We start from the raw sequence: 24,731 nt of genomic DNA, 5'->3' as shown, positions 1-24,731 counted from the left end.
GAGGGAAAACATTCCTTCAGTGGCACAGCACCGCCTCGTGGAGATCTTTAATTAGTGCAGCTCTCACTGTTTTAGGGGAAGAGGAGGAGGACCTAAGTCTATTAACTTCAGCTTAGACTGGAGTCTCAATGAATCCTGTGTAGGTAGTCTTGTCTATGCAGGGGACCTGATGTGGATAGGTGCAAGAGTTCTTTTGGCACTATCATTTAGCTATTCTGGAACAGTTCCTTGAGAGTGCAGGAAATTTTTCAGGAACAGCAAGAACATTCACATGACACTAGAACTGCAGCAGTAGTCAACATTGCTAAGCTAGCAGTTCTAATCGGGTGCAATTCATGTGCTGTGAGATTTAATCAGATAGGTGAAGTGCTCCCATTGTTATAAGAAAAAGCTAAGGCAATATTCAAATATTTAAAATAAAGAACCTCTTCCTATGGTATTCTGATTCTTTCTGGCCTACCTTTATCTCAGCCTTGGAAGATAAAAATTACATGAACTCTAGCATTCAGAGAGTCAACATTGTTGAACTCACTTTTAACGTGCCATGACAACTTTAAGTACTCTAGGCAAAACTCTAGGCATAAATAACTTAATGAATATAGAGCTCTCTGTTCATGTTGACATGTATGCAAGTTCTATCTCAGTTTAATTCAGGGAAAATATTGAGCCTTGGTCTCCTGCTTTACTAGCCTGTTGGATGCTTTAAACATCTCTCAATGTCTCTGTTGAAGTTGCTTTTTTTAAAATAAAAATGTGAATGGGAACCGGAAGACTGTTCTAAGGCTATTGCAAATAAAATTAAACTGTTCTTCATAGAGGGCAGCTAAGCTGCAAATCTCCTTATTGCATATACACATGGCTTCAAAAATGGGTTGCACAAATTCATGGAAAAAGAAATTGCCGATAGCTACTAAATATAAAATACCACATGTGCATCACAAATCATTAGAGGCTGGGAAGGTAGATGGATTTTGGGTCTGATATAATACACATGTTCCAGGTCAACCCTGACTGCCTATGAGAATACAGGCTGTTTCATTCTGTCTCAACTACTGCTAATTCTTATTATAAATTAGAAGAGCTTCACTAAGAAAGGTTAAAGAGAACAATCTCTACACAGGTCATGACCTAGTGCAAGGTCTGCAAAGTATGGCATATGAACCATCTCCATGTAGCACATGGCAAAGATTCCCAGTAGAATTTCAGCTCTCTGCCAGTCTCTGTGTTCAGTGAGTCCCCAAAAGTCAGCCTCAGGCAGAGCCTGCCTGCAGGTAGTTACAGGAGCTTGGCACACCTCCCTGAGAGCTGGCTGGATGCAAGCCCTCATCAGCACCTGCCCACAAACCTATATCTGCCACACTGGACTGTGTGGAGGCTCACAATTTGAGTTTCCTCTTAGCACCAAACCTGCCAGATATCGGAGTACCAGTTTTCTGCTTCCTAGTAGTGCAGCCTGGGCAAGCTGTGAGATATTTAAGGGAGCATGTTTCCTGTTCTTGCTCTCTCTCTTGCTCTCTTTTTTATTTTTATTATTTTTTTTTAAGTTGGAAAACTGTGTTTTACATGATTTATTTATTTCAAGGAAAACTTGAATCTCAAACAAAGAGAAATGCCAGGAGAGAAAAACTATTTCCTGACCAGGTCTATAGCTACAAAATTATAGAGCAGCCTAGAATAATTATCATCTAACAGCTTGCAGCCTAGACAATCTATTTTTTATTTCTGTAAGCTAAAACATAAATTACCAATAGTATTTTCTGCATAGGCTGTATAAAAGTCCTGTTATTTGGCTCAATCGTATATGATTTCCTGACTGGTGCACTGAAAATAAACTGAAAGGCAGCAAGACTATACAAAGCCTTTCAAAAGTGTTCACACTGAATAGAGACAACCCTAGAAGCCCACTGGGAAGGCCTTTTCTTTACCAACTGATGGCAAAGCTCTGTGTGTTCCTGACAGAACTCAGTTACTCTATCAATCACAGAGACTGAAATCTGCTGCAAAGCCAATTTGGCGACTCCAATGGCCGGAGTAATTCAGCATGAACAGAATTGCTTTTACTTAGGATTATAATTAGGAGCCATTTGACAAATGTCACTCTGGCTGGGCCAGGGATAGTGATCAGGAATTGTAAGATCCATACCTTCTGGGCCATGGCTCCCTGTGGGCTGAGGAGAGGGTTGCATTCCCCTTCATGGAATTCTTCTTTACATTCACGGCAGAACACAGACTGGAAAACAAACCAAAGCATTACAGTCAGAAAAACACATTAGGGACACAGAGAGCAGGTTACAATCATGAAGAGTCATACAACAGATGATCCCTTGCCCTTCTCTTCCTATTAAATTCCCATAATCCTCCAAATTGTGCATCTTATTATACACTCTAATCATTAACACAACAATTTTGCTGTGTTTTTTTATTATTGTATGTTTAATCGGTGAAGTAATGTAAATACCATTATTAAAAATGAGATATTGCAACACGGTTCATTTAGGGATGTAAAGTCATACTAGATAGTTCTGGGTGTGCTTTTCCTGCTGTGAAATCTATTTATAGAAGAAGGGTGATGGCTGAAAAAAGCTATTCTGCTGTATAGTGTTTGGTAATGGAAATAGTCTATTCATAGTTCTGAATCAAATGCCTTCTCTATAGAAAACTATAAATTACTTTGCTAGGGGATGACCACTTTATAAAAGGCCATATGAAATACCATTTTCTAGGAAATTATATCCTTGTCATAGACCTTTATAGGATGGTTTAAAAAATCCATAGAAAGAACACAATGATAGGATACTTAACACAGGGTTTAGGGATCTACCTCTAGACCTTTATTGCATTTTTAGCAGTTGTTCTGGTTTTATCCTCCTTAAATAACATGCTCTTCACATAAGAAAAGTAATGTTCTTCATTGAAAAGTAGTCTTTTGCAGATAAGTGAAACAATTGTCCCTAGCTCAGTCTGACTGCCTCTGCTACCTAAAGTGGTTCATATGTATCAGGTTTGATGCCCTTTTTAAACTCTAAAATGAAGATATCTGACTTGACGTGTGTCAAAATCTTTGACCCATCAATGCTGAATTAAATTCTGTGTCCTTGCAGGTAAGAGGAAAAGTCAATACTGTAGAATGGGTCTCTCTTTTAAAGCTATGCTGTCTTGATGCAACTCCAGACTCTGAAAGATCTCTCAGTGGTAAGCCATTCTGACTGGCATTATAAGCAAGACTGATAAAACAGCCTTGATTTTTAGATGCAGAGCTGCATTCACATGTAATGAATAAGGGATATCAGGAGGACATGACACTAGAACGTTTGTCTGCCAGTAATTCCAGCTTTTGTATTTTCATTTTGAACTCTTTCAAGCTGTATTTTCCCTTTTCCAAGAAGCACTGAAAATCATATTTTATTGTCATGCTAAAGAAACTGCCCTTTATGAAAAGAAGCATTGTGCAAGTCCAAAAGGATTGATCCTGTTATTCAGAAAGTCAGGGAAATTTAGAGCTGTGGAGTGCAGGGAGTGTTCTAACTTCAGAGATATCAAACCTAATCAATTGTTCACTATTGATTGTTTTGCTTTTGCATTTCTCCCTCTATTTTGTCAATGACCTAAAATGTTTTGTTTTACTTCAACCAACACTGATTTGTTAATTCACTCGTGGTTGTTAGCAAACAGCTTCACTCACAATGGAGGCACTTTTTTTGTGGGGTATGTTGTATGGGAGTCTGCATTGTTGTAATAGAGCATCATTTAAATACCACAACTATTTGCAGTGCATTAGTGGTCAAAAGTTTTGGGCGTGCTAAGCTCTGCTCAAACATGTAGAGAGAGGTACTTTCAGTTTCCATCTGCATAAGGTCTTAAAGACTTGTTATCCCTTAAAATTTAATGTTATGCCCATGTTTAATTGAATTTCCTACTGTGTATCCTACTGTCTTTTTCCTTTGTGACTTTATTTCCTTATGAGAACATCTGACTGACACCATTTGTCTGATAGTGTTTTGTATACACTTGCTTTATCACTGCCTTATCTCACAATGCCTCAGCTGGCTTTCCTTACTCCAATCTCTCTTTTCCCATGCAAGCACAATGTTAAACCTTTCATAAACATTGTAAAGGGAGAAATAATGAAGAAAGAGAAGAAAAACAACTAGGGCATATATTTTGCAGAGACATTCTGGCTGGCTAGTTTATGTGGCACTGGTGTTTATTACAATAATAAAATTCATAAGCTCCTGCAGTACTATTTAAGATGTGAAATGCACTTTCTCATTATAGAGGCCATATTTTATACTTGCCTTTGAAATAAATGATCTTCAGTACCAATGTTACCAATGTTTTCCCCACAGGCCTATTGGAAACATTCATGAGTGTATAACGGGGCCTTTCACTAACAACTGTATATCCTGCAAGTAAATCTGTGAGTGGGCCTGCCACATCCTTGTAATGAAACAAAGCCTGATTTTTTTTGTGAGACAGGATACTCTTTTCACATCTTATTAGATAATGGATGAGATGTAGAATCAGTTCTGTGGCAAAGAAACACCCCGGAGGCTGATCGGTGTGTCAGAATAAATAGGCATCTCCCAACAGAAATGCATTAAGCACTCCCTTTTTATGGCAAAGCATGCATCATAAAGAAAAGGCATGTCACTTACAACAAAGAGCAGTTTGTGATAGTTGTATTCATTTTTTACTTTCAGACATGAAAAATATGATAAATTTTCAGTAACAAAACACAGTTGCAGAAAGCAACTGCAAAAATGCTGTCAGTTAACTTGTATTTTATGGCTTCATTAATATTAATACAGTTACTTTGCCCTTGGAAAGGAAAGGATTTGATGTTCAGTCAGGATTTAATACTTTTGCATAAATTTAGTATTAGTAAGTGTTTAAAATTACTATAAGTAGTGTAATTACTAATAATAGTCAAACTTTCTTTTCCTTCTTGTGCCAAAAAATAAAAAGACTGTCAGGTTGCTGTGATAATGTAAACAGCAGATAAACTTTCTACATCTTTACACATTTAGCACTTGCTGTTGTTACCCTTGAAAGATTCTTTGGTTGGAAAACAACCAACAAAAAGAATAAATCTCAAAGGTTCAAACCTACCCCTGCATTGAAAAAGAGGATTAGCAGGGAAATCCCCAAAGCACTTTAGGGATTTAGGCACTGGAAATTAATATAACCTGTGTGTGGGCTATTACAGGCTTTTGAATATCTGTAAAAATGTATGAGATAGGCCCAAGCAGAAATCCTAAATCCAATGACCTCAGAGTTGGGGGTATTAAAAACCTCAACAGGGATTCAGATCCTATTTTTAAAATCCTCCTATGGTTATGATTATACAAACAAAAGGTAAAATCAGACCAAACTCCGGTCACTTCTAGGGAATTCAAACCCCACAGATGACGTCTGCAGTGATGCTGAATAAAAACTAGGATGGTAAAATGAAGCTTCAGTCTCAGTTATTTCTGACTGGCCCATTTATAGTGTTTTAAGTTTGGAAGAGGAAGCAGAATGTAGCTATTTTTTTTTTTTTCTTTTTTTTTTTTTTGGATGAAAGGAAAAAGCATGCTATGCTGCTTGCTTTTTCAGAAGTAAGATTTTACCATTTCCTTTTTCACAACATTTCAAAGATTTGCTTTGCCTTGGATTAAGCACCACAGCTCTCATTCTCTCCCTTGCCTACTGCAAATGCCTTTTCTTTGGTCTCTGATAATATCTCCCTATAGTGCTTATAAATATTACTGTTAAAATTATCTTTCTTCTAACTTCAAAAAATAGTTTGAGCTCCCTTCTTTTATTTTAAAGTTACTCCTCAACTCAGAATATTCCTTTTCTCTTTCACCCTTACCTCCTTCCATGTGTCTACATAGCAGAATGCAGGGAAGTTTGCAGTGAGGCAGTCACAGACAAAGTTTAATCTGCAGCACTGTAGGTGCACTGCTAGGGATTTCTGTGCAAATGAAAACTCAAGCACAAACCCAGATTTCTTACCAGCCTTTTGCAATCTATGTTGAAATCTGAACTGTCCTTTCTTCCCTCCTATAGTTATCACTATTGGCTCTGTACTGAAGACAGACCATGTTTTGGCTGAGGTGTGTCTTCCAAAGCAAACATTCACATCCAGATTAAAGAAATCAGGTGAGGAAAGATGCACTCATACATCTAGCAGACTGTTTCATTAGGTCTTCAAAATCACTTTCAAAATTTTTATCTAATGACTCTTCCTAGTTTCAGCTTTAAAATAGAGTCTTTCAGTATCCCACAATTTCTTCCTGTGAAGGTGCTTAGGTACTATAATTAAGATACCTCTGAAGATTGTTTAACCCAAACACAGAAAATCCTACGCTTCTCCAAGGTTAAACAATTCATCCTCCCTCTCTCCTCCAGCCCCAAATCATATTTATTACACTTTTCTGATGATTGTCTTGTTTTTGTCACTAGTTATATTTGACCAATCATTGCTGTGCTGCATCAGCAAAGTTTTATTATATACTTCTGAACAACTGTTGAGTATTGAATCCTGACAGGTTTGCTGACAGTCTCTGTCAAATGCTGCTACCAATACTCTGCTTTGCAAAGATTCTTCACAGAAAACTCTGCTTTCTGTGATCTGCCGGTTCTTAAACCCTCATGACCAAAGCATGATGAGGCATCCATGCTGCATCACCTGACAGTGAGACAATGCTGCTGTTCAGACCCCAACATCAGTTGGAACCCAGCCCACTAAAACCTTTTACTGATATAATATGGTGATGAATTCCTTATCAGAATATTACAAGAAGACTTGAAAAAGTCTTGATTTTGTGCAATTACTTTTTCTTATTAAACCTGTAATTTCATCATAGAATAAAATTAGTTTCTTCTGTTATGACCTGTTGTCATAACCTGAGAATATATTGACTTGTAAAATCCTATAAAATGCTTCTACCTTTTCGCTTTTTATCATCCCTCATTCAGTGGTGACTGTCTGGACCCTTTATTACTGATGAGAATTATGAAAATTAAAAGGTACTGAATGCAGGCAGGATCAACATCTTCATTAGTACTGGAGCAAAACTAGTATGGAAGCAATGCAAAGGTTCTTAAAGACCATAACTATACAAACAATGAAAACTAACACAGATCTCACCTTCCATTTAAAATGCAGTGCTTACAACTTTTACCTTCTTTCTCAGTTAAGCAAGAAATCAATGCATCTACTCACTCTTTCTTCTAAAATCATGCTTGAAAACAAGAGTGCTACATTATAATTCATGCTAAGGCTGAAATAAACCACAGCTGACAAGTGTTAATTCTATTATTTATTGAGCTGCCAGAAAATGCACTTTAAGTGCTCTCATAATGTCAGAAGGCTATAGTATAGTCTAAAGAGAACCCCAGAGAAGCCATGTATAATCTAAGACACATCTGGAACTAAATAGACATTTTTATGTCTTCAAAACCAGTTTGGTTATATATTACACATCAAAGCAAAATAAGCAGTGTAAGATACTTGCACAGCTTTGATCACCACAGTATCAGAACATCTTGGAACTGTAAGAAAACCTCTTTCATTGCATGCCAATGAAGCAACAGAGGACTGCTGTAAGTGTTACAGTGACTGAAGCCTAATTTGTAGAAAACCTGGGCCACAGATCTCTAAAATTTGAGGATCTTAATTCAGTTGATATGCCTCTGAGGAGCCACACTAAAAGCACTTGTCCAAGATCACACAGCAGCAGAAAAGGAGATTTCCAGTTTTCAGACATTGGACTCCCCCAACAGCCCCAAATGATCTCAGAAAATTTCTCTAAAGAGCCACATTCTGGTTTCATAAGACCAAAACTTTGCTAATAGAGGTAATCAGTGAACTATTACCATGATTTCCCCCCCTCTATTTGTAAATGAAAATATAATGGATGAGTGTAACTAAGTAGCCACCAATCACAGAATATCCTGAGGTCCAGACATCAAATCATTATATGGTATAGAGCAAATGTATAGTTGTTTGCCGTTTATCAGAACAACAGAATTTTTTTTTAACCAGGCTTTTTTAACCTGAAGAATGTTTTACTAAGTAGTGGTACAAACAAAACACAAGATAGGTAAAAAATTATCTTTGCCAGACAACATCAACATCTGGTCAAAAAACTTCCTTGAAAATGTAAAATATTATAAGGCACCACGGTGCAATCCTAAATGAGCTTTTGTAGTCAAACTACAGGCTGCTGACTGGAGCAAACATTTATATTGAAAATATGAGCATGCCTTATGGGGAATCAAAGCAATCAGGAAGTGACAAATAGAATGACCCAAGTTGTCTCTCTATAGTGTTTCCATTTAGAAAAATGTGGTTTCCAAATGCCCTTTCCAAAGTACAAATTATGTTATGGTAACCAAGAAGTACATATGGAATTTTAAATTTTTCTTCTAGAAAAGCCCCCAAACCCCAGATTTCACAGAAAAAGATTTTACCATGCTGCATGACTTTCAAGTAAGACAGGACTTGGATCTTGGTGAGAGTTCAGACCTTCATAAAAACAAACTGAGTATTTTTCGCTCTGAAACTGTGAACTTTGTTATTTATTTCCACCCAAAGTCAATTAAAACCACCCCCCCAACCTCTGGGAAGGTCACAGTCCTTGTAATGCTGCTGCTGTAAACCAGACATCTCAGATACTGGATTGACTTTGCCTCTGGCACTTTGTTATATCCAGAACCAAGTGTGAAACTATCATCCACACACCCTGTCTTTTGGTATTTCTTGTCCTTACAGCAGGAAACTTTAAAAGCAGAATATTTACCATCTGGAGTAGCTATGTTTACTCAGAATTTGTGGCTTTGCCAATTGCCAGTTAGAGAAAAACCTGCAAATACTACAAGGAAGATAAATGCCACAGTAGAAAAAGCATTCATTTCTACTGACACCAGTTTTATCAGATATAAGGCAAATGCAAAGCATAGTAGTACTTGCAGAGCAATTTTGGTCTTTTCCCTTATAATAAAGTGCACACATTTACTATGCATATTTCAGCTAAAATCAAACTTTTGTGAGAAGCATGACAATCTGTCAAAACACAGTTTCAAAAATACAGCTGCATTCTCTGTGCAGCTTTTGCAATCCAAGGGCAATTTGCCATCAATACTATAAGAGGCAATTTTCTATAAACATAAAAAGCTTTAAGCATAGGAATGCATCAAGATTTCAATGTTTTCCTTTTGAACCTGAAAGTAGAAGTTTCCTTCCTGACTTCTGCCAAACAACCCATGGGCTCATTTCCTCAGATCTAGACGATGGCATTTACACCTGAAGCCTCTTCAGTGAGTGCTGATTAGTTTGTGCCTAGAGCCAAACACACTGTCCTGGAGCTTGCCTTACATCAGGCAGCATTAACCTAAAAGGTGGGCTGCTTAAACTGACAGCATAAGCTCAGAAAACCTCTCCCAGACCTTCCCAAACCTAATTTGCTGATTTATGTGGATTTGCAATCTTATTTCTGCTTCAGCCCCCTTATTTTTTGCTTTGTAGTCTAAGAACTACAAGGGATAGAAAAGAAAAAAGCAGGGTCAGACCCAGGTACTTCTCTCAGAAGTGATTTCAGGCCTCTGTGGGAGAAGAGATTTCCCTAACCATACCTACACACAAGGGTATTACACAATCTTGTTCATGTTGGCTAGGATGTGAGACTTATTAGCCCGTCCCAGAAAATAAGAAGGAAAAGCCCATAAAGCAGTGCTAGTAACAAGATTATGTGGCACACTGAAAGTGTGAAAAACTGTTGATCGTGCTTTTATGTGCACATAAGAGCATCATGTCTTGTTATCACTGAATGATCTGGTAACTGACTACCCAAGCAACAAGTTCAAACACTCCACAATTTTCAAAGCAGACCATGGCTTTGGTTGTCCAAGCAGGCATGGATGGCCCTGGCAGAGCTGCACAGCTCTAACTGGAAGCAGAACAATATTGTGCCCCGAAGCACTAGGGAGGGATGCCCAGTTAGATGCCAACCAAACCACTGCTGGAAAAGGAAGCCAAACAAGCTAAAATAAAGTAAGCAGCTGCCTACAGCAGCCTGCTGCTAAGCCCTGCAAGGCATTTGTGTCCCTGTTACTTACCTGTGCCAGAGCTGTGGACAGCAAGCAGAGAGAGCAAGGCTTCTAGCTTGTCATGCTACAGGGACTCTGACAAGACCTTAGATGTTAAACATTACTACTTTGAGGAGCTCTTCCTAGCCCCAGAAACAGCTGCTGCCACAGAGTCTGACCCCTCCTTCAGGACCAGCTGTCACAGCTGCTCATCCTCCTCTCCTCTTAATTCCTTTGTACCTGCTTCTCTCTGCTTTCTCATTTCTGTGCACTAGTAGCCTAGACTCTTTTCTTCTTCAGGTGAAAAAAATGAGTTTTCCTTGCAGGTTGCACTGCTGAGAAGCTTTGGGGCAGCCCTGCTGGAAGTCTTACAACCATACCAGTAATCTGTAGCTAATGCAGCTGCAGTGTATTTGGGGCCTGGACTACTGTCTCCACATGGTGCTGTATTATGCTGGGGAGAGGTTTCAGCCCTGCTTGGGAATGCAGGACTGCAGAGATCCCTTACTTCCCTCTGCAGTACAGACATGACAAAGGAATTTAATTAAGTATTAGGTTCTTGCTGGCCCCACTGGAGAGAAAAAACAATTGTGTATTGACTTAAATCTGTTCCCATTAAAGTAACTTTAGTAAGTAGTACAGACACCTAATCACATCTATCTGGTGTATAATGTTTAGCAATTTCATGCCTGGATGACTAATAAAATGCAAAGTGGATGCAGGTTAATGTAAGATTTCTACAAATGATTTCCATAATAAATTACAAAGTACGTATATGAGGAAACATTGAAGAAATCCCAATATCATTGCCACCTTATAATTTAATGGAATGTCTCAGAAACTAGATGCAAGGGATAAGAAGATTAGTAATTTATGAATAAGAGGAACAATCTTAAAGCAGTTGGAGATGTAAAATGTATTAAACAGGGATTTTTAAAAGACATTTTGTAATCGACTGCCTATAATTCCCTGTTTTATATCATAAAATAATGCAGCATTTCACTGAAAACTGAAAAAAAGGAAAAAAATACAAACAAAACTCTAACTATGTACAATATACAGGCACATATTAAAACAGATGTGTCTACCCACTTATGGTGGTAGAAATCCTGTCACTCAGTGGAACAATATAGTATTTGCCCCACATCAGATAACGTCAGAGCATAGGTCACATTGTAAAGGAAATAGAACAAGAGTGTATGTTGTCATCACTCAAATGGATACAAAGAAGTAGTGAAATCTTACATGGAAGAAAGCATTATTTTTAGGAACTAGGATGCAAAGATGGAAAATGATAGTTTTCTTGAGATGCCTTTAGAAAGGGTTAGATGATACATTTTATAACAAATATAATCAAGTGGCTATTTTTTCCTGCAGAACATGCAACACTACAACTGTGATGTAAAAACTTGATTTTTTTTTTCAACAAAGTGGTTGAAAGCTACCTTAAAATATCACTTCTCCCAGGTTTAAAAAAGATGTTTTTTTCCTGAATGCATATATCAGTTCATAAGGAATGTCATGAGGAATGAATTTTACTGCCTGTGGCTTTAGCTCCTGCTTTTAGCAGCCTTAGAGTTCTATTAATATGCTCTTAAAAAGTACAACAAACCTATTTCCATATGATAATACTGCTGCTCTGCATGCATGCCCTGGGCATTTGAGCATCTAGCTCACATTTATATGTGCAAACAGACGTGGAAATCTGACGGGCTCATTTATGTGGTTCTTGAAATGAACTGCTGAACATGTGGGCTGGGAAGCTGATGAGAGCTAAGCAATTACCCAGTGCTTAATTCACACCGAATTGCAATAGAAATCAGGACACTCCTTTCCTTCAATGTTTGTTTAAATATCCCTAATGGAGTGAAGGCACTCCACATACAAACTCTTACTCTGTGCCATTCAGAATGTGTTCCTGGAACAATGTGCAAGATGAGTGTGTTTTGTTCATCTCCCGGTTGCCGGAATTCATTGGCATTAAAAAAAGCCCACCCAGCACTATTGAAAACTTCCCGAAGATGGCAGCAGTGACACAGGAATCGACACGAGCTGGCTTGATAAGCTTTTGCAGTCGAAAAAGATTCTTAAAAAAATCATAGTCAACAGCTATGATCCAGTCCAGGGTTACTAACAGCTGATACACGCAAAACCAGTCCTGACAAGAGAGTCACATAAAGAAGAAATGCTATTCAGAAGCACTGGAATACACAAAAGGAGCAGGGGGTGCTCCTTGTTTCAAGGGCATTGCATCTTCTCTTGAATCTGGTAACAGCTGAAGCCCTGTAAAAAGATGACCCTTCTGAATATGACCATCGAGCAAATAACATAAATAGTGTATCTGGGATAACTGTGGTGCAGTTTTTAGTGTTTTATTGGGTTCATGCTATCTCCTATTTGTAGCACTTGGTTTTTAGAACTGTAAGCACACATCTAGTTTATGTACTAAGAGAGCATAAAATAATGAACAGATTTGTGTGTCTCTGTGTTCTCAGGAAATGCCTTCCTTCTGCACAAGGATCCAGTGAGCGTGCCTTCCCTCTTAGTGACCAGATTAACAGCATCAGGATTTCTCTGAGAGAAATTTTGTTTGTTTCCTTGTTTTTTTTTTTTTTTGTTTTTTTTTTTTTTTTTTTTTTTTTTTTTTAATAGGGGGTAGGGGAAAGAATTACCTCAAGTCTTTATTCTACTTCTAATTTATGTTTGTCTTATGAAGAAGTGAGTCTTTTAAAATTAGGGCATAATCTATAATCATCAAATTCAATCCATGTGCTCTCCAAAGACCAGCACCACTCAGCTCAAAAGCTGCTTCTTTAAAATTCTGAGTGTGAACAGCACTTTACTGGAAATACTAAAAAAACCTACAAAACCAAACCAACCAACCAAAACCCCCCCAAAACAACAAACAAACAAACAAACAAACAAACAACCCTCCAAAACAAACAAAGACATCAAACTCAAAAATCCCCAAAAGAACCTAAACAAAAAAACCCTACATGAGAGGATTCTAATTGGAGGTGTCTCTAAGTCTGAATATTGACACTGAAAAACACTGAGAAACTTTGGACAAATTTCAAAGACAGATGAAGACTTGGTGTTAAGCTTCAGTGTAAAATTAGATGTAGACAGACCTTGGAACTCGACCAGTTCCAAGCTCTGAAGGATGGATTTAGACCGAAGATCTACAATTCCAATTAATCTGAAAGGGGAATAAACTAAAATAAATATGTTTAGAAGTGAGAAAGAAATTGCAAGAATTTTTAAAAGCCATTATATTTGGTTCTTCTGAAAGGAGGATCATCTTTGTGATATGTTCTATAAACACTGCTGGAGAAAGCATTGGAATAATGATGAAAATACCATGCTTCATCTTTCAAGAAAAAAACCACAGATGCTTCCTGAAAAAAAAAGGCCTAACCAAAACACAGTGGTAGCTGGACTGGTTTATGCCAGAAATACCCTGCCACAATGCAGAGCTCCCATTAAGGATACATCAATTTCTGTACCTTCTTTTTGGTACAAAGCCTAGCTGTATGGTTTCAAGAGCTTTTCTTTTGAAACAGGAATGTTTGTTCAAACTTACAGAGTCTGTGCTAATTGTATTCACAGTGTATATACCTAGTCAATAATGTGACTTCTTGTCTGACCTTTCAAACTAATCCTTTTCTGGTTTGTTGACCCTCGACATTACTGTAAAGTAATTATACAGACTACCAAAAAATGATCCCTGAAATGTGAGCTCAGAATATTACCTAGTTTACAGAAAATACAGTCTGGCACTTGTCTCAGCACTGTTTTGAAGAACCACATGATAAACATTCAGATTCTGAATACATATACATGTGTATAAAACCTGCCAATATTGTCCTGTATCAGCATATACCTATATCAGCAAGATCCCTGTCTAGAAAAAACATGCTCCATAAATATTTCACGTTTATCAAGATAATTTTACTACTCAGCAATTTGTTTACTTTTCTTTTTGACATCTACAAGTCACCCAACATTTCTCTAACTGCCTGGGAGGCAACATAGCAAGGCACAAGCAATCTAGAAGGTTTCTGGAGTGCATTGTTGACAATTCCTTGACACAAAGGATGGAGGAGCCAACAAGGGACATGGTCTGCTGCACTTCCATTAAGGAAGAACTAGGTGCATGTGTGAAGACTGGAGGCAACCTAGGCTGCAGCAACCCTACATTGATGGAGTTTGGAATCTTGAGAGAAGGGTATGAGGCAAAAAGCAGGACCATGAATCTGGGTTTCAGGAGAACCTGCTTTGGCCTATTCAGGGCGAAAGGGTGCCCTGGAGAAAACAAGGGTTGTGGACAGCAGCTGATGTTCAAGGATCACCTCCTCCAGCTCAACAGTGGTCCATCCTGATCATCAGGAAGCCAACTAAAAATAGCAGAAGACCTGCTTGATGAGTAAGAAGCTCCTGACAAAATTCAGACATAAAAATGAAGCAGGCAAGAGGTTGGAGCAAGGATCCGGAAGGACTATAAAGACACTATTCAAATGTGGGCTTAGAAAAGCCAAAACCCACCTGGACTCAAATCTGGTAAGGGATACAAAAGGCATCAAGGATTTCTGCAAGTACATCAGCAACAAAAGGAAGACCAAGGAAAATGTAGGTATCCTGATGAATTTGGCATGGAATTTGGTGAGAAAGTGCATGGAAAAAGCCAGTGCAGTCCTAGGACCCATTGGTACCATAATTTCACTGCTACTAAACTATGATATGCAATTACACTCTGGTTGGCACAACAAATAACATTAAACCAAAGTGCAGATGTTCACCCTATCCTCAGCACAGTCAGAAAAGCAGATGCAATCCTTAAATCCCAAGGAAATGTGTATCTGCATGTGCATGAATACAGAAGGGTGACTCCAATCTGGAACTTCTGAAAAACATGGTAATATATCAGATATCTGTATAAAAATAGTTTATGATTGGCTAAAAAAAATATCCATGAAACAGTCTTGGTTCAAAAGATCCAGTGGAAGAAGACAGATCTAACATAGTGCATATGAGTATCAGTGCTGGCTGAACCAATGTTTGCCTGAAATCTAGGAAAGCATGAACCAGGCCCTCCAAGTACCTCTAGGACATCCTTGTGCCTACCAACAGGTCTTGTTCTCAGAACTCTGAACTGGTACTTTTTTTAGTTTCTGGAATTAATGACTGTAATGGAAATTATCTAGGGTTTTAGAATAAGCATGCATAGCTGAAGATTTCCTCATTCATGTACTGGTTCTAAGAAACCAATGTGATAGGGCTTACTGTTTTTTTTTAATCAGAAAGGGAGTCCAAGAATTCATCTTAGGTGATAATTAGATTGTGGTCTGGTTATATGTGAAATTTCTTGCTCTCATGGCCAGTTCTTGGGCTTATGCACATGGGCATGACTCCATTTTCTGCAGTACAGCTACATTAATTTACAGCTGCTCAGGATCAGCCTACCTGCCTGTTTCTGACACCTAGGATGTGAATTCATATAGCTGTATGGCACCAAGATTCACTAGTCAAGCACAGCACATACCTAAATATTTCTCATTTGATATTCTGCTGCAGTAATGCACCTCCTCCTAGGCTCCCCCGCTCTCACTACTCTTCTTATTCATTCTCTCTAAATTCACTTTTTCCTTCAATTTCTCTAGCTACATTTACATCTTGACTCTCTTGATTGCATTCCTGAAACAAAATTCAACCTATTCACTATCTTTCTTTTCTTTTCCCCCCATACCTTTAAAAAACCTTTTGTCTTAAAGCTATTGAAGCTGTTGCAATTGCTCTCCTTTTTTTTTTTTTTTCCTTTCCCTCCCTCTCTCCTAGAATATTCATTTTCATTTTGTTAATACCTGGAAGCATTACTGTTCTCACATTGCTCCTGAAGGGAGAAAGAACCTCATAACTGCTCTTAGTACTTCATAAAAGCAATAATACAACTATAACAGTGCTAACAATACCACTATACCAACAACAAAGACCAATACTACTGTCAAACACGAGGTGTATCCATCTCTTCCTCTCATCCCCTTCCCTGCTCTCAAAAGACTTGGAAGTAGCCACACCTGGAAGCCTTCCAGCCACGGAGGCACAGGACTTTGGTGGATTCATGAGACAGGAACAAAAATGTATGTATTTGGAGACACTCACCCTTTCTACCTCCCAAGGTACACCCTTCAGGCATTCTATGCAAATGAGCCAATGGTAATTAGGGTAGCATGAGCCAAATTCTATATTCAGGACTCACATAGGAGCAGATAATTAATCAAGGGGGAACAAAAGGAAGAAACTTTGCTTTTTAATATATTATTCAGATATAACTGATCCTGAGGAAATTATTAATGTGTGTCTAATCCCCACATACATGTAGTTCTATTTTGTTGCTAATCATGGTATTTTGGTTTTTCTTTGAGGGGGAGGCTATTTTTGCACAAATCAAAGAAAAAAGTAACATACCCCTGGGTCACTCATAAATAAAAATATATTGTTATCCTTGAAATAATTATAATCTGGGGGGAAAATGTTGTAATTTTTTATCTTTTCCCCTCAAAATTCAAATTCCGTTGCTATTGGGAGTATAATGCAAAGACAAGAGAAAATAGCTACAATTAGTGTATGACCCCACTGCATTTTTACTCTTGGGTTTCAAAGAAAACCGACCAGCTCACACAGAAAACAAAAAAGGTTACTTTTGCAAACTGTCTCAAAAGCACTCAGCAACACTGACCCCAAACCACTACAGCTCTCAGTCATCTTATTGCTGTATTTGGGGGCTGTTACTCTAGCTTGTTGATAAATAAGGATCAATAAGAAAACCTTGTTTGGAGGCTTCTGATGTCTTACCTTTGTGTGGTATATTTACTTCAACTGCATGCCACAATCCCTTTCTGATTTCATGTCATTTTTGGATACATAAGAGGTTGGAATTTTTTCTATAAGCAGCAAAACAAAAAGAGGCAAAGCATGCCTGCTTGTACTGAAGTGGCAAAATCACATTTTTCAAATAGAGATGGACTTTAATTTGCTCCTGAAGTTGTGATATTTTCCCCCTGGAGAATCAAGTGTGCATCATTTTTCTCAGCTGCTTTATGAGAAAACTGTAGTTCATGAAAACCTGGGAGGTATTAACAGGAAAAGGATGCAATTTGACTTACAGTTCAAGTTATCTCTATTTTCCATTAACAGAGAGTGCTATGCTTTTAAATTAAAAATGGTCCAGAGCTACAAAACTCAAGGTTTGTATCAACATTTTGTTCAGTCTTATGTTTGAGGAACAATTTGGAAATTAATCCCATCCTTAGGTTCAGCTCATTTTACACAGCCTCTGCTTGTAGACTCTAGCTATGAGCAGCCAGTGCCCACTTTCAGGAGTTTGTTAAATGCTCATCATTTGTTAAGATTAGATTCAAAAGTCACAATTAGCAACTGCTTGCTCTAGCCTGTCCACCATCCTGGATGCTTGAACCATCTACCTGTCTGCTCAGTACACACATACACACACCCCCCAGCAGAATTACGTGACAGCACCTGTTCTTGATGAGACATGTACAAGCCTCCATGGGGAAACAACTTTACAAGATGCAAATCCATGATTTTCTGTATTTATAGTATGTATATACCACCAAAACTATTAATGTGACAGTAGATTAAAAAAAAGGAATTTGAAGTCGAAGAATAATACACACATTCATTGTTTTTTGAAAAGCCTTCCTCTAAAGAAAAGGAATTTCTCTGATTTTTGACAGATGCTACTGCTGCTGTGGGATCCAATTAGATGTTTTGTCTTGCATAATGAGTGCTAAAGATATATACACATGGCATTACACAAGGAATTAAGATGTATAATTGCATAATGGCTGCTAGGGATGCATACACATGGCATTACACAAGGAATTAAGATGTATAATTCTTAATGAGAGCAATGTCTAATGCCTGAGAGTTGCAGGCTAGACATTAGGACCCCATTAAGAATAGGCTTAATTTAAAGCATTTAAACAGTCTCACTAAAATCGATCTCAAGTATAAGCGGATGTTTAAGCAAATTTTTTCATTAGGACTTTACTTCTAACGCACAGCACATTTATTTAATTCAGATTTTCTAAGAGCTTCTATTAGAAACATATAAAACCAAGCAGCTAAAATACATGATTACCTAAATGAAGCCTTCCCAATACATCATTTTTTTACACCTGACAATTGACGAGTCTTTGTAAATCTTGTTTTACTCATGCCTTCTCTACCGAATTTCTTTCTTAAACAAGAAAATAATCTGACACACTGGCAGTGTCCTTGGTGCTTATCCTGGGCCATCTCAGCCCACTAACAGCTGTACCCAAAATGTGTCCACACTTATAGGGGTTTTTAAAGGAAGCTAGTGTTCTGCCAATCCCTTTCCTGACTGGGGTGAGCGCCTTCCCGTGGTGCGCATCCGAGGTACGGTGGGCTCGCAGCTCAGCGCTGAGCTGCAGACAATGGCAGAGCTGCAAACACACAGAACAGCAGCAGCACTTCTCTAAGACCCTGACAGGATCCTTGTCCATCAGGCACACAGACTGAGAGGCTTAAAATGACGTGTGCTGCTCTGAGATAACACATGCCTTGTGGGTGTTGAGGAGTGTGAGGCAGAGGCAAATGCTTTTAGTGACCTGCCAGTGTTATCTTGCAGCAACATGCACACCTTAGGATATCCTACGAAATTAGAAAATAGCCCCAAACTCACAGAAAATTATTATTTTTTTTTTAAATTTAACAACTAAACAAAAGAAATGAGGTGAATAATAATTAAATGGCCAGTAAAGAGCAAATAGCTCATGAAATGTTTAATTTCTGCACAGCTGAGAACAATAGACAGGGACATGGGTGAATGAAATAAAATGTCACGTACATTATACATGCTATTCAAGCATAACAATTTCCCCAAAAGGTCCTTCATTAAAACAAGAATGAAATAATGGAAGAGATAGTTTGGAAAGATTTTTTTCTTTTTTTTTTTTTTTTCATGCACCTTAATATTTTTCAAGACACACTTCTATTTATAATAATGATTGGCATTTGAAATGCCATAGTTACTCCACTGGATCATACCACAGCCCTGTAGAGACACCAATTTTGCAGCCTGCAATTTAATTCATATATCTATATCTATCTGTCTATCTGGAACTAGAATAATTCAGTGTTTCCAATTAAACAAAATTTAGTGGGTTCAAGTTTTCTAGAAAATATGGAATTTTTTTCTAAAGGATTCTTACAAACCAATAATCATCACTATTCATTTATCAAACAACAGTAAGTAATGGATCAATTTGCTTGGAAATCTTGCAACCCTACATGATGTTTTAGCAAGAATCAGGGTCTATTCTGGATTTACAATGTTTTGTCTTTTGCACTTAAGAAAAAAAAAAAAAAAAAGCCAGTTCAGATATATGGGATTAAATACTCAGAGATACTAACCCAAAAAATTCCAGTTCCCTCTAGCAGAAACCTTTCAATTAATGCCATTAACAAAGTTTCTGAATTTTACTCTTTGAAAACAGAAAATGCTTTCTAATTTTGTTGGCCAATCAATTACAGATAAGATGGATAGGAAAATTGGCAAGACCATTTCAAAGAACAACCAGTACTTGTCCTCTTTATCCTGTGAGTACATATTGGTTTTGTCTGGCATAACAGTCCAAATAGTGATTGCAAATCAACTTTTTAAATATCTCAGCAGAAGATTTAGTGTCCTCTTGAAGCAGTGGGTTGCACCCTAGTGAAGTGCTTCACATTCAAGAGTGAGTTTCTCTTGTGGGTTTTTTTTCCTGTAAGTAATGGTCGTAGAAAACCCCATATAAAGGACTAAAATGCAGCTTTGATACAAAAGCAGATGAATGAATGAACACCTCAAAATTCCAGCAGCATAACACCAGGATTGTACATAATAAGAATTTCTTATTTTAGCTGTAAAGATCCATTATAAATTCATACCTGCTATATTTCCAGTTATTTCATATGCTATTACTTATGAATATGGTATAAATAAATATGACATATGCTGAGATGTGACATCCTGTTCAAGGGCAAGATCTTTGGAGACAGTTAATATCTCTTGCTGGACCAGTTGGTACAGGTAGAATATTGAGCAGGACTGTTGGATATATACTGGCTTATTCAGTTTGATCCAACCCTAAAAAATTCTCATTTTTAAGAGTCCCCCAGAATAAAAGAAATTAAGGAAGCTTTTCTATGAGCATTACCAATCAAGAAGAAAGTTATTCAGACATTTGTATAATGAGTTTGAGAGATGATATGGATTTTCTGATGTTTAATCAGGCTTGAGGTTATAATGTAGCTCAGGACACTTGAAAATTCTCTTTTTCTCTTCTACCCCACTACCTGTTAATGAAATCTGTGGAAATATATTTGATAACATACAGTTAAAATTGGCCCCATAGGCTGCCAAGTTCCTAAGGGGGTGTGAAAGACCAGCAAAGACACAGAAACAGTGCTGTTTCATGGGACTAATTTCCATACAAAAACAGGATAAAAAAGTGAGCTCATCTCACACTGACAGGCAAAGTCTGCTGATAAAGAGGGAACAGGAACATGGAACAGATACACAGTGATGAAAACAGGGTAAGCTCTCCCAGAGTGGAGAACAGGGTGACATGTCCCATTGTTAAATCTGCTTCTCTTTGTGCTCTACATATCATTTTCTTTCGTGCTCCTGTAAGTCTCTATCCCTTTTTCTGCTGTGTGTTCTGAAAGGAAGAGAGATATCTTTTAAAGGCCTTCAATAGGTTTTTGGTAACCTATTTTATGGGATCATTAGCCTTCATTATGTTTCAATCATCTGATTTTCACATTACTGAGCTTCATTTTTCGCTCTCTCTGACTGTGAAAAAAGAAATGCACCTATTCTCAGGTTAGCTTTTTGTATGCTAAACCCAAACACTTTCAATAGATTACTCTAAAGGTGTTCTTTGCTTTATTATTTCCCCGTTGAAAGAAAACGTCACATTTTTCAACATTTCAGTGCTTAACTGTTTTAAGCTTGTTATCATTTTGGTTGTCCTGCTTTGTTCCTTTGTTTCAAGAGCAACTACAGCCAGAGGAGCAGGACACAATAGGAGTTATAGCATTTTTGATGCAATGTAAGTGATGTCTTATGTAACAAGACCATCCCCTCCTAGGCTTTGCTTCACTTTGTTTACCCCAGTAATACAATCCAGCATCTGATTTGCTTTCAGCACTGCAGCTGTGTTTTATTCCAAAGGCTTTAGGGACTTTTCTATAAACAACTCCCAAATCTCTTTCATATCAAATAATCCCCATTCTGGGAAGGATTTTTTTTTCTATGTGCTGATTAGCAAGGTAGCTAAGTAGAAGCTGTTTCCTTTCAATCTTCCTACCAATGCATTCATGGTAAGACCCCAGCACAGTGCTTGTAACACTACTGCTATTTCCAAGAGAGAGAATTTTGATGTCATAAGCAAATGTGAGCTCATGGACAAAATCTATCAAGAAAAAGCCAGAAGAAAGCTAAATATAGGCTTGTTCTCATGCCATTATCAGCTAGTGGTAATTCATGAATCATCTATGTCTATTTAATACTATGAGAGCTCATAACTTGATCCTCCCCCAGAGATGACAAAACAATAACATTTTAAAGGTATTTGTTTTACAGTTTCTTGATTAATGAGGCTTTGAGCTGATTCACTACTACACTCACTGCAGCAGAGGGCATTGGCAAGTATACATGATGCAAGGGCAAACAGATTGACACATCAAACATAACCCATTTATCACACACATAAAATGCAGAGTAAATAAATGTCTTAGGACAGAGCTGTAAAATGATTTCCACATTACATGCACAACAAACATACACATTGGATACAAACATGTACATTTTTTGGGGTTGGTTCTGTATTCACAGCAATCTCATGCTTTCATTGAGTTCAGAATAGAGAAGAGGAAAGCCACATTTTTCCTTGTCATGGTTGCTGCCCTCTGGGTCCTGTGCTGCACTCTCAGGGGAGCAGGAGCTTGCTTGCTCCCCTGTGCACATGGATGTGGGGCAAACTCTGGGAGTGTGGAGTGGAACAGGGACCTGGCATTTGGAACATGATTATAGGGTGGGAATCTCCCAGGAGGCACTGGGGATGTATATGGAGAAGGGAGCAAATCCACAGCTATGTACTAACACCATAGCTAACTCCTCACAGATAGCAGATGAGTTCTTAAAGATCTGGAGGGCTCTCTGCAAGGTTGTTGCAGCCTAAAAAGCCACTGACCCCTGATGGGCTGGAAAGCAAAATGGAAGTAATGGCACACTTGTAATAAAATGATGAAAGATTTATCTTATCCCAGATATATTTATTTAATGTCTTGGCCACTGACTTCCATATTTTTAAAATTACTGCCTCATTCTAGTTCAGTAGATGAGATATAAACATGCATATATAGTTCTGAGTGTACGTGTGTGTATAAATAAATATTTAAAAAGTATATGTTGTACTTGTTTTGGTATGTTTTTAGTAAAATCTCTGCAAAAGTGGAAAATTATTCCCTGGTTTTTGTTTGTTTGTTTTCCCCCCAGCATGCTTCTCTTTTTAAGGAAAAGCAAGCCAGTTTAGCATTACAGCTTCTGGATAGTTGGAGGTCCTGCTGTAATATACAGTAAGAATTCATTACTGTCCAGTTAGGGTAAATACCTGTAGGGTTCAAAAGATAAGTCAATTAGGACTCTTTCCTGTAATTACTATTTTATAATGATTAATCTTTGCTGTGTTTGTCGTTCAGTCTCTTTATATGAATCATCTTTAAGTAAATAAATGAATGATATTGAAACAAAGTCTAATCATGGGGGAGAGGCTTTCATGTCTTCTGAGCAACATGAAGCCATTTATTAAAACTGACTTAACCTCTAGGATTATGCAATCCCTTTTGATGTGTATTTGGAAGGGGGTTTGTGAAGGGAATCCTGTGGCTTAAAGTATAGCAGACACAGCTGAGATCCACCTGCAAAAAGCTGGGAGTGAGATGCCCTGCAGCAGGTCCAAAGCACAGTCTAGTTCTGTCTCCCACATAAGCTTACCCATTTCAGTGATACATGTCTTCAGAGATCCAAAGACTTACTGATGAGAGAGAAGTATGAGAGGAAGTCCAGGCAAAAGAAAGGCTTCAGCCTCCTGACTGTGCAGACATCCTCAGCCCAACGTTTATCAGTCTTTCAGCAGTGGAGCTGGGTTCCCAGTAAAGGACTGTAAAAAGGTAGTACCTTCAAATGCTTTTCTAGTCTGCTTTTTCTACACAAAGGAACAGTGTTGGTGTGTACTTCAGGCTAGATCCAACAAAGGATGTGGGTGCACAGAAGTTAAATACTGCAGTATTTAATGTCTAGAATGAAATACAGACACTTGCACAGGTACAGCAATCTGATTTAGGTGTTTAAGAGCAGCACAGAGAGGCCTACCCAGAAAACAAATAGGTAGTATTTTGCAGGCAGACACAACATAGAGAAAAAAACCCAACAATCAGTATTTACAGTACAAATGTGGTGTGAGTGGAGCTCCCTGAAGATGCTTGCCAGGAGCTGCTGCTTGTCACACCCTGCCAGGAGCCTGCAGCAAGGTGAAAAAGTTTGCATATGACAGTGCATTGTTTAGAGGCAGAGATGAAAGCTGATTGCAAAGACCTGTAGAAAAACCTTCTAAGATTGGATGATAAAGTGGTGAATGTACTGTGATTCAGTACCAGATTTAGGAAGTATCAAACAAAAATAGTAGGAGTGAAATTCAAAGTAGCTGCCTGGATTGGTTCCTCATGCCATGCACAACATGTTCATGGACTTTAGTGCCAAAGGATGTTATGCAAGCTGAAAATCTACTCCTTCCCAAGAGAACCTGGTCAAGTGCACAGCAGACAAATCCAAAGGAAATGATTACAGACACAGCCATCTCAGGAAGTCTCCTTAGTTAACTGGAGTCTAAGAAATGTAGAAGTAGCACACTTGCTTCTTCTCATCCTACTCTGTCCTAGGGACCTGCATAGGGCTGCTCCTGGTGCCACCAGAGCTGGCACAGCCCAGGTGCAGAGTCCAGGTGTGTGCCAGTGCTTGGCCTGGGACAGGGATGCTGCAGGTGGGACTCAGTGAGGCTGGATGAACTGCCCAGGGTGGCACAGCACGGTGACACTGGCTGCAATTCACTTCACACAGATTTAGAATTGGGAATTATTGTGGTACTGGTACCAGGACAGTGGTGCTGGCGTTGGTACCACCCATAGCTGCTGCCAACAAGTTCTGGCAGGAGGAACTTGTTGGGCAATAGAGCCAAAAAGGAGACCCCATGACACTATACCAGGTGATTGCAGGAACTACAGTGAGCTGATCCACCCTTACTGTGTTGTGGGTTGTGTCAACGCCAGAAGAAACTCAAAAGGGAAAGCATGCCTCACTCTTTCCAACTTCATTTGCACTAAACTGCATTTTCTGTGACGCTCCTGCTGGAGGAGCCACTCAGAAACTCATTCCTCGTATATGAGATGCTGACTACATAGAAATAGATCTGGCACTAATTAAGAAATGAAAAACTATATATGGAATGAGAATTTAAAATCAAATTTAAAATGCAGGGTTTCAAAACCAATTCTTCTTCCCAGTCTAT

At 38.3% G+C, this 24,731-nt stretch overlaps 1 protein-coding gene across 1 annotated transcript in view; it reads right to left on the bottom strand.

Moving 5' to 3' along the window:
- The window catches only part of PRKN (parkin RBR E3 ubiquitin protein ligase), a 652,741-nt gene that overhangs the window by 13,246 nt on the left and 614,764 nt on the right, over positions 1–24,731 (bottom strand). Inside the window, exon 10 of the mRNA XM_056488202.1 lies at positions 2,144–2,230. Within this exon, the coding sequence (XP_056344177.1) occupies positions 2,144–2,230 (87 nt within the window). The remainder of the gene's footprint in view (positions 1–2,143; positions 2,231–24,731) is intronic.

Source organism: Oenanthe melanoleuca, chromosome 3 (assembly GCF_029582105.1).
Source record: "Oenanthe melanoleuca isolate GR-GAL-2019-014 chromosome 3, OMel1.0, whole genome shotgun sequence".
Lineage (NCBI taxonomy): Eukaryota > Metazoa > Chordata > Aves > Passeriformes > Muscicapidae > Oenanthe > Oenanthe melanoleuca.
Note: the sequence above shows the minus strand (reverse complement) of the source record. Positions and strands in the feature narration are given on the sequence as shown.